A 14,517-nucleotide genomic window follows, 5' to 3' on the forward strand; every position below is an offset into this window, starting at 1 on the left:
AAACACAGTTCCCTCAAAGCGATGACCGAAAGCGCCGATCTGCTGCATGACCATCACCTTTCGACTCACAGGAGGGCTTACCGACTCGTCTTCGATCCTTGCGAGGCCCTTTGTGAGGAATCTACCAAGCTGAACGTGCAATGAAACTCTGCCTCATCGTGCTTGTTGACGGAAAACGAAGGATTGTCGACACCCGCGACATCAAAGGATGACACTTCCAGTACAGAGCAAAGTGTATTCCAACCCTATTTTGCAAATGGACAAATGAGAATTGACCGAGGTTACCTTCGGTCCACAAAGAATGAACTTTATGTGAGAATTTGACTCGGCAACGACGGTCCAGTGGCCATGGCGCAACGTCGTTGCAAGGTCATGAAAGCAGATGCGGCTTTTCGAAAGGCCGCGAAGGTTCGCGGGACCCGCCTCATGCTATCGACATGGTGGCTGACTTTTCCGTCATGTACTCCTTGAGCCCGGCGCCGATGCCGGCTTCCTTCCCGAAACCTGATTGATCGACACCACCAAATGGTATCTCGGCCGCCGTGGTGCTCCCTCCGACGTTGAGGCCAACGTTGCCGGCCTTGAGTTGCTCGAACATTCGCCAGAGACGCGCCGAGTCTTTGGTGAAAACGTACGATGTCAGGCCCATGTCGGTATCGTTGGCAAGCGCAACAGCCTCCTGCTCCGTCGAGAAACTCGCAACGTTGATGAGCGGAGCAAACGATTCCTCTTGAAACACGAGCATATCCGCGGTGCAACCAGCGAGCAAGGTTGGCGCAACAAAGTAACCAGAGCTCGGCAAGGAAGCCTTCGAAGTGTACACGGTGGCGCCTTTCGCCTTGGCATCTGCGATGTGCTCTCGCGCCTTTTGCTGGCCTCTTTCGGTCTGCAGCGGTCCCAACGTGGTGGATGCATCAGCTCCGTGGCCGAGCGTAATTCTGTCCAGCTGATCTGCGATGATCTTCAAGACGCGATCGAGGACAGACTCGTGTACGAATGCTCTCTGCGCCGAAATGCAGGTCTGACCCGCATGCCGCAACTTGTTTGCAACAAGCGCAGTTGCAGCTGCCTCAACATCGGCATCGCTAAAGATCAGGTAAGCGCCCAGACCGCCCAGCTCCAGCGTCAGCTTCTTGAGCGTGGGTGCGCATTGCTGCATCAACAATCGGCCCACACGAGTACTGCCAGTGAAGCTGAGCTTTTTGATGCGCGAATCGGTGCACAAAGCTTGACCGATGGCAGGAGTGTTGCGATACGACGCCAGAACAATGTTGACGGCACCGGAAGGGAAACCAGCCCGACGAAGCAGGTTGGCGATGGCAAGTGTCGACAGGGGCGTCTCTGGCGATGGCTTGACTACGATGGTGCATCCAGCAGCAAGCGCACTGACGGCTTTGCGAACGAAGAGTGCCACAGGGAAGTTCCACGGCGTCAAGATCGCCACCGGCCCGACAGGTTGCAGAACGGTCAAGAAGCGCAGTGAAGGGTTGGTTGCGCTCTTGACCACCTGACCCTGGATTCGTTCCGCCTCACCGACGAACCACCAGCTGAACGTAAGCGCGTACTGCACCTCTGCTCGCGCTTCTTCGAGCGGCTTGCCGGTCTCGAAAACGAGGATCCAAGCAAGATCCTCAAGATTGTCTCGGACCAGCCGATCAAAGTTGAGAAGCAGCATCGCTCTCTCCCTTGCGGGTATAGCCGAGTACGTTGGAAAAGCTTGCTTGGCAGCGTGGATGGCCTCGTCGACATCCTTGAGGTTGGACGCCGTGAGCCGACATATTGGCGTGCCCGAGCCTGGATCTGTAGGTTCCAGTGGGACATTTGACGGTCGAATATGAGGGGACACCATATCAGCCTCGATGTTCTGTAGCATACTTTGAGCCTTTGAAGGCTCTGAAGATGAAGGCGTCGCATCACTTACCCATAACATCGAAAGATTCGTGGCCCGAGACGTCGGAACCACCCGCAATCTTGGCGAAGTCCGATCCGTCCAAAAGCGTGAGATCCTTAAGTTTGCTATTCATGGTGAAATCGTCGTCTCTGCCTTGGAGGCGTCCGGTAAGCAAGACAGAGATCGGACCCTGACGGACAGCGTGAGTAGGGCCGAAAGTGGCAACCTAGATGGTGATGATGATTCGATCTTTCGCTCGGAGTGCAGAGTGGTGACCACGTCGAAGTCTAGGTTGCTTCCACCTTTTGACCACTAACAAGAACTAGTCGTGAGATCCGATGAGTGGCGTGTACTGAACTTATCCGGCTCGGACGGAACATTGGCTGCTTAGTTCGCTCAGACTTGGCAGATTGAGGGAGCTGCGATCGATTCTAAAGGGACTTGCCAAGGTTGGCTGCGATGCGGCGACGAGGGGCGGCAGTGAAACAGCTCGACAAGACCGGTGTCTGGGGACGTTTCTAAGTCCGTAGCGCGATTCGTTGGACAAAAATGCCAGACCTTTGAATGCTTAGAAATAGCCAGCCTATCTAGAAGGCTTGCTTCCCGTGCACAGTCAATCGACCGTCTCGGATCAAGATTTGTTCTGACGCTCGAGCTGGCCACTGTCTCATGTCCACCTCAACATCTTCGACAAGCCCGAACGATGGTGCTCACGGCGCAAACAACGGAAGCATCTAGCTGCAGGGCACTCTCGGGTCGCAAACTCTGAGTCGCATTTGGCTTGTGTGGGGTTCAAAGGAACAACAAATCCAGAGGGGCGGGCCGCGGCCCTTGGCCAGCTTCACGCCCTTGCCTCTGCGTTCCTGCCCTTTTCTTCTCGGTGTCGGATCGGCTGCATAATCTTCGGATTTGTGACCGCAGGCGAGCTGCTTTTCGTGTGTTGGTCTCGTCGGTGACGGTTGAGTGTGGGGGGAACAAAGAAAATCGGCACTAATTCCGACGTGCTGATGGAAAGAGTGATGGATGATTGGGTGATTGGGTGTCAACCGACTCTGCTGTTGCCAACAACAAAGTCTCGACTGCCGATCGAGCTCCATTCATCGTCGTCCTCATCGTGCAAACACATCTGTCTCGATGGTATCCATTTGCGACCCACGATCTTAAGCGCAAGCTCGGCTGGCTCACTGCAGACTACCATATTACGAAAGCGACGAATCAGGCAAGCTCTGCAATCCAAGATGACGAGCAGCAACAACGAGACGAGATCTAAGATGTTCAAGATCATGGTACTGCAAGGTGATCACATCGGGCCCGAAATCATGGCCGAGGTCTTGCCGCTGTTCAATCTCATCGAGACTCGCTTTGATATCAAGATCGAGACGGTCGAACGATTGATCGGAGGTGCGTGCCTGGACACGCACGACTGTCCGATCCAAGATAGCACGCTGCAAGAAGCTTTGGGGTGTCATGCCGTTCTATTGGCAAGCGTCGGGGGTCCGAAATGGGACGTGGGAGATTCAAGTAGAAGACCAGAGACCGGCATCTTGCGGATGCGAAAACACCTCAATCTGTATGCAAATGTGAGGCCCGCAAAGATCATCTCGGAGCGCCAACTCAGGCTCAGCTCTTTGAAGGAAGACGTCGTTCGAGGCGTCAACATCATCACGCTACGCGAGAATGCGGGTGGCATCTACTTTGGCAAGAAAGAGGAGCCAGATGAGCATGCTTGGCGAGGTAAGTATGCTGCAAAGAGCGAGCCTCGCGTTAAGCCGTGGCCTACCATGTTCCACAAAAGGGGGTCCGAAACTCCCACCGGGGATCCGACTCGGACACAGTGTGCTGACATATCCTCGAATCTGATGGAACGTAGCTTCGGACCTTTGCGAGTACACGCGAGAGGAGATCGTTCGCCTCACTCGCGTAGCAGCGGCCCTTTCCCTCGCCAACGATCAAGAGCCGCTACCCATCATTTCGGTCGACAAGGCCAATGTGATGGCATCATCGCGGCTCTGGCGCCAAGTGGTCACAGAGACCATTCGCGATGAGTACCCGCAGCTTGTCGACAAATTGAGCCACCACCTCGTCGATTCTGCTGCGATGGTGCTGGCAAGAGACCCGCGCAAGCTCAACGGCGTCATCCTCACCGAGAACGTGAGTCCAAGGGAGAGACCTGTGCAAAGAATGCCCTGTCGTGAATGGGGCTCAAAGCAGAACCGCTGTGTTACTAACTGTCACACTTTCCTTCTGCCAACCAGCTGTTTGGCGACATTCTGAGCGATCTCGCCTCGGTCATCCCTGGATCTCTTGGTCTGCTCGGATCTGCCGAGATGGACGGTCCCCCCAGGTCTCATGATCGGGACAGATTGCCAATGGGTGTCTACCAGCCAGTTTCGGGTTCGGCGCCTGACATCGCAGGCAAGGGTATCGCCAACCCCATCGGAATGTTCGAATCTTTTGGCCTCATGTGCCGATGGTCGCTCGGTTTGACAGAGGCGGCCGACGCGATAGACAGCGCCATCAAGCAATGCCTCGAGACGGGTCAATGCACAAGCGACGTCGGTGGAACGCTATCTACGCAGCAAGCGGGAAGCGTGCTGAGGCAACTGATCCGAGAAGCGTTGGGATGAAGTTTTGATCGCCCATAGGGGCCCCGCTTAGTCGAACGACCGAACCGCTTCAATGCTGCAGGCCGCTCCTCCGTCTCGTTCAACCGATTATCTCGAACGCTGATTGGCCAGTCGCGAGGCATGAAAAGGATCGTATTGAGGTGCATGGATGGGTGCAAAGTTGAATTCTAGACTCCAACTGAATGATCTGCTGTGGACGATGTCTGCATCTCGGAGAACTTTTATCCCCATACTGGGTTCTTCTTTTCGTGTACCTGTGGTTGTCCTTCTGGCGATCCGGGAATGTTTTTGGCCAATTTCTGTGACTCATCAACGATGATAGGAAGCATTGAGTCAGCGTACGGTCGAGTCAGTGGTGTGGGGATATTTCGAGACTTACCAGCTTCTCGAAGACGCATTGATTGAGTGTCTTTTCTGGCTTCCTGCATCTGTAGAATTCCTGGTTGTGCTGCTCTAGACATTGGAAATGGGCTTCCCACTCCTTTCCACAGTTGTCGCTCAACTTTTTAATTCTGCGAAGGTGGGCAGGTGGCGGTCGGATTCGCGGAAGAGATGGAAGAGGAGCGCTTGTTCATTAGTCATCTGCTATTTGAACCTGCGGTTCGATCGGCGGTGCGACTTTGCAGGCAACAAGTCGATGTCTGTGCCTGCAGGGGCACCACATGCTGTTGCTCGAAGCATACGTACAGATCGCGGGCGCATCTCGTCACACGACGTCCCTCCTTGAGGCAGTGAGCGGGATCACGGCTCTCGTTCTTGCAAAGCATAAAGTCCTCGTTGACGTCCTTGCAATGCTCGCCGATAAAGAAGCTTGCTGACTTTAGCGGAGCAGAGGTTACACCGAGCTCGTCAATGTGTGGTTGGCTCGAGGGCATGGGAGCCGGGTCGATGTAGGGTTTCCCTGGGAACTTGGCATCTCGGTGTGTGGCCATCTTGGACGAATGTGACTGCCACGTTAAGACGGTCGCGGATGTGAGATACGGTTGCTAGACAGCTGCAGAGCCTGGCACTGGATGTTCGAAGCCAAGTAGAGCGATGCGGTATGGCGATGATGATGGGAATGGCGAGAAGTACAGCGACGACATCAAAAGTCAACAACACAGAGCGCGAAAGCTTCTCAATTCAAGATTCCGATCACGGACCAATCAGGGCAAGACGATTTCGGATCCGCATACCTTTGCTATGGTATATGACGACGGCGTAACATATTTCTGAAATCCCTTTCTCCTTTTCCGGGCTCGCTTCTGCAAGGACCCTTTGTTCCTCCACCAAAATTTGTGATCTCCGACCGCGAAGAAGAACAAAAACTTACCCTCAGACCTAAAATTATGGAAACAAGAAGCACCGAGCGAGTTTCGAGTTTCCAACATCTCCACATCATACCCCATACCATACAGGCCACAGATATCTGCACGCATCAAGGAGTGGCGAGCCTTGAGTAAGCGATTCTGATGGCGAGCTGCGGTCCAACCGCGATGAGGCTGCCTTCGCGAGTCCGTCGGCTTGCCCGACCTTCGGTAGCAGGCACCGCGGCTAAGCCGACCCCAGCCGCACTTCCGCCAGCCTTTCTTTGTCCCCTCATCCACGCGCATCCCCTTTCGGTGCAGTCCCTACGGCTAGCATCGACGTCCTCATCCGATAAATCTCAGTCCAACTCTGCGCAGAACCTCAGAGGAGCGCTTAGGAGGACGGGCCAAGCTTCGAAATGGAGTCCAAAACCGCCGGTAGCGGACGTCGGCGCTGCTTCTCCGGCCTCGAAGACCACGTATCCAAAGCGCGGGTTGCCTCAAAGATATACCGCGCCATCGCCTAAACCGAAGCCACATGATCGGACTCGAGAGCAGGATCGCAGTTTTCGCATCAGAGCAAAAGCGTTGGTCGAATCACTTTCGGACACCTACAGCGAACTGAGCAGGCAGTCTCGCGACGCGCGCACATCTCCAGCTCGAATCGACTCGGACATCACAAATGCTCTCGCTCATTTTGAGAGTGAGATGAAGGTGCTTCGAGTCATGCTCAAGTCCAAGGACGTCCTCGTCGATCCTGACAACTCCTGGAGATCAGCCTCACGCATCAAAAGCCCCTACAATACTGCGATTCGTATATGCTTCCAGAATGGCAAGGTCGAGCGTGCTTTCAAGCTACTCAACCAAATGAAGAAGGATGGCATCTTTCCCGGCGCAGCTACTTATACCGTGCTTATTAATGGCTTGACCCGCGTACTCGTTACGCAGATGAACTCGGTCTCGTCAGATCGCAAGACCGAGCAGCTACTGCAGCGCAAAGAGACGCAGCGTATCCACGAGCTATACCATGATCTCGAGAAGCTCTGGAAACAAGCTTATCCCCGCTATTTTCCGCGCGCCGGAATCGCGCGAGCCAAAGACGCGGTCCCTCTCGACAAGGACGACTATCATACCATGACGGAACAGGCTCGTCGCAATCTAGTCTCGCAGCAAGCCAGCATTTACGAAGCTCAAGAATTCCCCAGGGTTCTGACCAACGCTATCGGTGCCTACGCGAACTTCTTGCGTGTCATCGACGCGAACGATGAGCTCGACAGGCTCTTCGATCGGCTCTTTCCACCAACGCTCATCGAAAGCATGGCCCGTGGCCTCATGCCCGATGCATCTCCACAAGAGAAGCTGGAGCTTGCCAATCGCAAGTTGTCCGACAGCTTGCCCCTCGGCGATAAATCGTCGATCTCCTCATTCCTCCCGATTCCGGATGCGCACGACCCCAAACGTTTCGCCGCTACCGGGAAGATCTGGTCTCGCATGTTTCTGTTGATGGACATAGAGCGACATCAGCACCTCTCATCCTCTTCACGCGTCAGCAAAAAGAATCAGAAGCCGAGTCTCTCGTCCAAAAGCGACGCAGGGCAGCATGACAATGGCGGCCAAGCCGATTTTCACGACCTCAGATTTGTTCCCGACGATCAGCTCATGATAGATACCCTCAACCGTCTAAGACCGGTCCACGACGCGGACTCGCCTGAAACCATTCGGCTCGGCCTTTCGATCTTAAAGAAAGTTTACGGCCTCGAACTCGTATCCGCCGCTGATGGGATCATCAGGGATCCACAACGTTCCGAACACGCGGAGCCTGGAGTGGAATACTACCTCAATAAGGACGCCGACGAGATCAACGGGCCCGGTGGCCCGTCGGCGGAGCTGCGTTCTCCGACTGTAGCGGCCTTCGTGTTCCTGCTCCTCGCGCCAGCTAGGTTGTGGAGGGAATACACCGCATTCTTCAACTATCTATGGGCGAAGGAACATGCCGAGCATGCTGCCGACGGGCAGACCGATGCACTCGTCTTTGGCAAGACGATGCAACCGATGCACGCTATGAAAATCCTCTGGAATCATTCGCAACATGCGGATCCCATCGGAGTGCGCGTCCTCCTACAGGCGATGAGACGTGCCGCAGAGGACTCGACCGATCAACGATCCGAGGATGGCGAAAGATCGAACAGACGAGCTCGTCGCCCAAGACCTGGTCTCCACTCACAAGCGGCTCAGTGGAAACCTGCCGACGTCTGCTACACCCGTGCTATGTACGCCAACCTCGAAGCACTGTCAAAGAAGCCGCACGGCCTCACCGCATTGACTTTGAAGGAGGGCGGCAAGTACGATGTCTGGTCCGAGGCCAAGTCGCTCTATCGCGAATGGTTCGGGTCCAAAGTTGCGAGTCACACTACCAGGCAACGAGATCTGAGCAGATGGGCTACACGAGGTTGCAAGAACCCTGCGTACGGCGTGAAGCAGAGCGTGCATTCACACGTGCACGCCGACACAATGCGGTCTCTGCTGCTCTCGATCGCGCGAGCATGTGCCAACAAACAGGAGGCTGAAGGAGTTGATATTGCGAGAGAAGCGTTACGGCTACTCGAGGAGACCGAAGGCCTGAAGTGGATCGTGGACGAAACGCAGCAGCAGCTGCGTCAGGACGATGTCCAGCCTCCATCGAGCCGACCGAGCCACAGCAAGGAAGCCTCCGCGGGCGACTTCAAGATGAAACCGTATACGCTTCCGCTATTAAGCAAGATCATCAGCTTGGCTTTAGATACTTCCCAGCAGTCCTTTGCTCCGAAAGAGGATGTCGAGCTATGGAAGCGACTCCGAAACACGCTAAGCGCTTCAGCTTCGGACGCCATTCCGAGAACATTTTCTGGGGAACAGACAGGTGACGCTCGTTCACCGAGAGCCACTAGCCAGATTCTGCCACGATCTGCTGGCGGGAGTCAGCTGTTATTGTCGAGGGACGACCATCTTGAATTACAGGCAGAAGCAGAGGACGACGGGATTCACGAGATGCGACAAGATTTTGAACAGCCGCGAGCAGGTTTGGACAGAAGGCAGCGCCGTTTGCGCCACGTCGAGCAAGAGCTCGAACGATGGGTGCGCGGCGGCAGTTCTTTGTAAGCTTGGTCATCTATATTCAAAGAGGCATCGGCGGGAGGCTCTGTGAAGTGAGTGCAGGTCTGTGGATCGAAGCGTGCGATGCAGAACGACACTGCTGGTGGCAGCCTTAGCTGATGATCCTTCGAGTTGAATTGGAGATTTTTTGAACATAATTTGTTGGATCCTTTTCTGCAACGAATTGAGACTCTCACCATAAACCCATGGGCAAATTTCGCCTGAGACCGACAGCTGTCTGCAATCGTGGACAAGCTCAATTCGAGCTAGGTCAGCTCTTCCAGTCGCTGGAAGGAGAGATCGTCGCTGAGAAGAAGCTGTGAATGCCAAGGGAGCAAAGCCATTGCCCAACGAGAGAGAAGATTTACAAGTACAGCGGATGGCAGCGTAGCCATGAGAGCGAAAGGAGAGCTCGAACAGGTTTTCATGCCAGCCCGACTAGGCTGAACATGGTCTTGAGCGATGCGTGCTTGAGGCTATACGCGACGACCAGGCTCGTTCTTGGGGTCGTTTGTGATCGGGAAGGGGTCCTGGCCGTTTTGTTGATGGGAGAGTGCAAGGGCTTGTTGTGAGATAGGCGTTTGACCGCCGTTCGAAGCGATGATCTGAGAGCAACGGGACCGAAGAAGAAAAAGGATTAGTTAGCGTACTCGATGGCTGATCCGGACATCAGGTGGCTCCTTGATGCAGCGAACAGCGAAAGCGGGCAGACGGGGATCGAAACTTACCAGGCGTTCATCGCGGCGTGACTTCCACACGGCTGCTGTGAGCCAAAGACCCCAAATCTGGAGGCGATTTGGTGAATGTGACGGAAGGAAAGCTCATCGTCAGCACTACGCCCTCATCACACCCGACTCTTCGCATCAAGAATCCGCTTCAGAGAAAGGCGACAACTTACCCCGAGACCGACGAGACCTGTGACGGCCGTTCGATGAGCCAGATCGACCAGACTGGGCACTCTTCTCGACATTTGGGAATGAACACCTGGGTACGCCGTCCTGCTTAACCGCTGTGTGAAGGGTAGAATCGATGGGTTGAGGACAAGGCTAAGGTGGGAGCTAGATGTCGGCAAAAGCTCGAAAAGCTGCTTGGCTCAGACTCCATGTGGAGATGTTCGACCCCAAATCGGCGACAAATCGGGTCTTGACACGAGCGATATCTTGTGACGAATTGCAAAGCAAAACGTGATGTTAGAGCGGTCTACTCTCCGTCTCGAAAATGCGAATAATTCTCCCACTTCGCGATGGCCCGTGTACCATGTGACAGCCGAACGTCAAGCTGTCGGGTGACGTAGCGCCCTTCCGGTTGCTCGGCGGCAATCATTTGCATCAACTATCCGTCATGCCCGGGATAGTCACGGTTACAGTGTAATGCTGCAATGATGACTGACAGCGTTGATGAGGATTACAGGCTTCGAAGCCGGAAGCCTAGGGCGTGTGACTGTTGTCGGCTCAAGATTGTGAGGTATCGGTGTCCGTCCGTCGCCTTTTCATGGCTGGCGATCTAGCTCGAAGATCGTCGTTCTCTTGTGGCAGCTCGCGAAGCAATCACCGCATTGGCACGACGGATGCAGTGTACACTCATTCAGAGCGAGACCGAGACATGGTACGCACGCTCCAACGGCAGTGCTGGTCCGCCTCCACTTTCTCACAGCTACGCCCCTCTGTGCTTCGGGTCAACTTTTTCTTGTCCGACTATCTCCCTTGATCGAGTGTAGAAGAGCAACCTTGCACTCGTACAACTCCCTGCTCCATCAACCATCTCCACAATTTATTCCGCAACTTCGTACAGGACGTCCGAAGGCTCACGACGGAGCAACACTGCCACAAATCGACACGAGGAAGATAAGCCGGCGTCAACAGTTTTCCATAGAATCATCCTCCAACAACCCAATTTGAGACGGATACCATCAAGATGATTGGCGCCGGTGCTTCTCGCACCATCCTCTATTCTGGTCTGCGGAGCCAGCGAGCTACCAGCGCTGCTGCCATATCCACTTCGCTAGCTTCTCGCAGCACTCGGCTCGCGCCCGTGCAGCTTCGAGCTCTGCACACGTCGTTGCAGCGAAGCGCAGCTAACCCACAATCGGGCAAGCCAGCTTCGGACTCGTGGTCGCACACCAAGCAAAACATCAAGGAGGAGGCAAAGTCGATCCGATCCAGTGTAGAGTCAGCCATCGCAGGCGGCAACAAGGGCGAAGCAGCTGATGCTGCTGGCGCAAACACGAGCGGCGGGGGAGGCGGTCCTTCGGGCGCTGCCGAGATCCTCAAGGATGCCAAGAGCATCACTGGCGAGATGGCCCAGGCGGTACCTCAACCAGCACTTCTGTGGGGATCCGCGGGTGTCCTGCCCTACGTGAGTACGGCGGCTGCGTCCATCTGGCTGGCAAGAAAGGAACACTTGGTCAGCATGGGACTGGACAAGTCGATGGACAGCGAGACGGCGAGTGCGTTGCTCTTGCACGCTCAGAACATCCAGGTTGGCTTTGGAGCGGTGATGCTCTCCTTCTTGGGCGCTATTCACTGGGGCTTTGAGTTTAGCAAGTACGGAGGACGCATCGGCAACCGTCGATACGCCATCGGTGTGCTGCCACTGGCACTCGGCTGGCCTACGCTTCTGCTCGCTCCGCAAATGGCCCTCATCGGCCAGTGGGCCTCGTTTGTAGCCGTCTGGTTCATCGACCTTCGCGCCACCTCGGCTGGATGGGTGCCCAAGTGGTACTCGACCTACCGCTTCTGGCTCACCTTTGCTGTAGGCACCAGCATCATCGCCACTCTTGCTGGTACCAACTACTACGCGCCTGGTAGCCGAAGCACGCTCGGTGGCACCGCATCCAAGCTCGCCGAGGAGGTCAAGGCAGATGGCCCTACCAAGATGAAGCTGCTCAGACAGAGCGCCCACGGTAACAAGGGCGGTGTGATCAAGCACACTGAGGTGAGCGGCGATGTGGAAGCCACCAGTGCGGGTGCTGAGGGCGATAGCTATGTGACCATCGGCAACCCCAAGCGCAAGGAAGAGGAGAGGAAGGAGCAGGAAGAGGAGGAGAGGAAGAAGAAGGAAGAAGAGGAAAAGAAGAAGAAGGAAGAAGGCAAGAAGGAAAGCGACGGCGACAAGAAGAAGGACGAAAAGAAGGACGACGACAAGAAGGAGGAGAAGAAAGATGACGGCAAGAAGGACGAAGACAGCAAGGACGAAGAGTGATTGGCTTGAAGCCAACACCCAACTCTCCAAACTTGCTATCCGTAACAACTCCGGTGTTGCAAGCCTTCCGGGTGCCCATCCGTAGATATCAGACCATCACAATCTTCGTTATCCGCAATTCCTCGCAGCTGTTTACTTCTAGTATGTGAATACGATGTGAAAGAGGCTAGTGAAGTGAATTCATATTGCGCTGTGGTCGTGTGACTGGGTCCGTGAAGCTCAATGTAGTCGAGGCAGGCTTTGATTTGTATCGGCCGGTAGAAGCGTGAAAACGAGAAATCCAAGGTCATGCAAGTTGCTGCACGATAGAGCGCACGTGCGCATCTCAATTCCAGTTCCAGCTTGAACTTTCAGAAGCCCAATTTCTTGGTCATCCTTGTCGCACAACGATGTTACCCCTCTGATGTGTATTGTGCAGCTTCTTCTTGTACAAGAATGAGAGATGACGTCGAGCTTCGAAGAGAAACGCATAATCGTCCCGAAGTCTTGCTATCAAAACGATTCGGTCTTCGACCTCAGCAAGCTCGTGCAAGAGATTAACGGCCGCATTCTCGAGTTGCGGGAAACGTCTCAAATTCAATTTCCGCAAGCAGTAAGCACGCGCCAGGTGAGTTCTGGGCTGTAACCATGTTCGTACCACCTCATCTGTTGCTTCCTGCTACTTGCATAGCTACGCCAACTATTCCGTGCTCGATCCTTCGTTCAACCGACAAGGAGTTTAAAGAGACAGGTTGAGCGTGGCTTGATCGCTGTTTCACCCACTGTGATGATGGACAGCATATTTTCGGGACTGGATCGCTGCACGAAATTGGAATTTATAGATATTTTGGTGCACGAAGCTCTGTGCAGAGAAGCGAGCGAGGCTCGTCTAAGACCAAGAAGGGAACTTTGGCTGGATTTAGTGCGCATCGGCTATCTGCCCAAAGAACCGATTTGCTGCCTCTATCACACTCACTGTCTCTCTTTTCTTCGACTTCACCGGTCATCGCCATCACCCACCAAGCTTTCTTCTCTTCCGCCTACATCTCGAACCTACTTCCCTCGATCAACCGCCCTGGCGCTCGCATCCGTCTTCTTGCGCTTTCTCATATTCTATCGACACATCTTCCGATAGCGAACGCTGTATCCAGGCGTCAGACCGTGCGACAACGTCTCCTTTCAGCTCGACTCACCACAGCTCGCACATACCGATCAACACAATGTCGACCCAGCCGCTTCTTCAACGTACCGCTGGCAAGCGTATCGCTCTGCCAGTGCGTGTCGAGCCAAAAGTATTCTTCGCCAACGAGCGAACTTGTACGTACCGCCCCAACTGCCCTCATATCTACGTTCCGTGACGTACGACGGTGGATCGCGTTGAGGAGAGAGTTGATGTTTGGACGGATGACTGATCAGGCTTCTTCTTTTGCTGTCAATTCTATTTTTCCCAACGATAGTCTTGTCATGGCTCAACTTCACCGTAACGCTATCGGCTCTTGCCGCCGGCCTGCTCAACTTTGGCGACAAGATCGGTCGCATCTCCGCCGCCATGTTCTCGTTTGTTGGTGAGTCCTCACCTACTTCCCCCAGACCTTCTAGCTCTGCGGCTAATTATCTTGTCTTCCACTCTGAATTTCATTCTGTCGTTCGATACAGCTATGGCGATCATGGTATACGCACTCTTGACGTATCACTGGCGTGCAAGTGCCATCCGCAATCGCGGCTCTGGTCCTTACGACGACAGGATGGGTCCTACCGTTCTGTCCGTCATGCTTCTCATCGCTGTCTTGGTCAACTTCATCCTCCGTTTCAACGCTTGAGCCTGTCTCACCACGTTACGATGGCCCCCTATTATCGTCACACCGGGAGGTCCCGAATCTCATCACGTCGCTCAACCCTTCTGTTTTAATGTTATCACTTCCACATCAACTAAACTTGCAAACCCAAGGTCTGGATGCTTGTGCAGCCTGACTGGTTTGATTCCTGTCCACGAAGTTGCTGATCGAGTCTGCACCGATGTCGGGATCGCGCGAAGAGTGCAAACTCGTTGTATGGTCCAGGAACGAAGCTGAAGTCATTCACAGGACAGAGCATGGATGGAACTGGATGTCTTAAGTGAGCGTGTATGTTGCAGTGGAGCCCGTGTCGAGTCTTGCGAAGGGTGGACGTGCGTTGAGGCTTGGCGCCGTATCTCCTAGAGAAACGACTTTGATCTGCCACACGCAATGGACACCAGTCACACTTTCGCACGATCGGCGGCTGCTCCGAAGGCACTAGCGGAGCAAGTTCAGTTCTCAGTTCGACAGTCACTGAGCTCTCTAGAACAAGTAAGATTAAAAACTGGCATGCTAAAGACAGAGAGAGAGAGAGAGAGAGAGAGAGAGAGAGAGAGAGAGAGAGA

At 54.5% G+C, this 14,517-nt stretch overlaps 4 protein-coding genes across 4 annotated transcripts; 3 read left to right on the top strand and 1 right to left on the bottom strand.

Moving 5' to 3' along the window:
- Nucleotides 1-424: 424 nt before the first annotated feature.
- Nucleotides 425-2,024, bottom strand: PHSY_002897 (hypothetical protein; the record flags this gene model as incomplete). The annotated part of the gene is made up of 2 exons (XM_012333519.1): nucleotides 425-1,800; nucleotides 1,922-2,024. The coding sequence occupies 2 exons, from the start codon at nucleotides 2,022-2,024 to the stop codon at nucleotides 425-427; spliced, it is 1,479 nt and encodes a 492-aa protein (XP_012188909.1).
- A 1,138-nt stretch (nucleotides 2,025-3,162) lies between these two features.
- Nucleotides 3,163-4,518, top strand: PHSY_002898 (3-isopropylmalate dehydrogenase; the record flags this gene model as incomplete). The annotated part of the gene is made up of 3 exons (XM_012333520.1): nucleotides 3,163-3,625; nucleotides 3,762-4,042; nucleotides 4,147-4,518. 3 exons carry the CDS (start codon nucleotides 3,163-3,165, stop codon nucleotides 4,516-4,518), a joined length of 1,116 nt encoding a protein of 371 aa, XP_012188910.1.
- Nucleotides 4,519-5,993: 1,475 nt separating this feature from the next.
- PHSY_002899 (hypothetical protein) lies at nucleotides 5,994-8,942 on the top strand (the record flags this gene model as incomplete). The annotated part of the gene is made up of 1 exon (XM_012333521.1): nucleotides 5,994-8,942. The coding sequence occupies one exon, from the start codon at nucleotides 5,994-5,996 to the stop codon at nucleotides 8,940-8,942; it is 2,949 nt and encodes a 982-aa protein (XP_012188911.1).
- Nucleotides 8,943-10,850: 1,908 nt separating this feature from the next.
- PHSY_002900 (hypothetical protein) lies at nucleotides 10,851-12,137 on the top strand (the record flags this gene model as incomplete). The annotated part of the gene is made up of 1 exon (XM_012333522.1): nucleotides 10,851-12,137. The coding sequence occupies one exon, from the start codon at nucleotides 10,851-10,853 to the stop codon at nucleotides 12,135-12,137; it is 1,287 nt and encodes a 428-aa protein (XP_012188912.1).
- Between the last annotated feature and the right edge of the window lie 2,380 nt (nucleotides 12,138-14,517).

This window comes from Pseudozyma hubeiensis (genome assembly GCF_000403515.1).
Source record: "Pseudozyma hubeiensis SY62 DNA, scaffold: PHS30, whole genome shotgun sequence".
Taxonomy (NCBI): Eukaryota; Fungi; Basidiomycota; class Ustilaginomycetes; order Ustilaginales; family Ustilaginaceae; genus Pseudozyma; species Pseudozyma hubeiensis.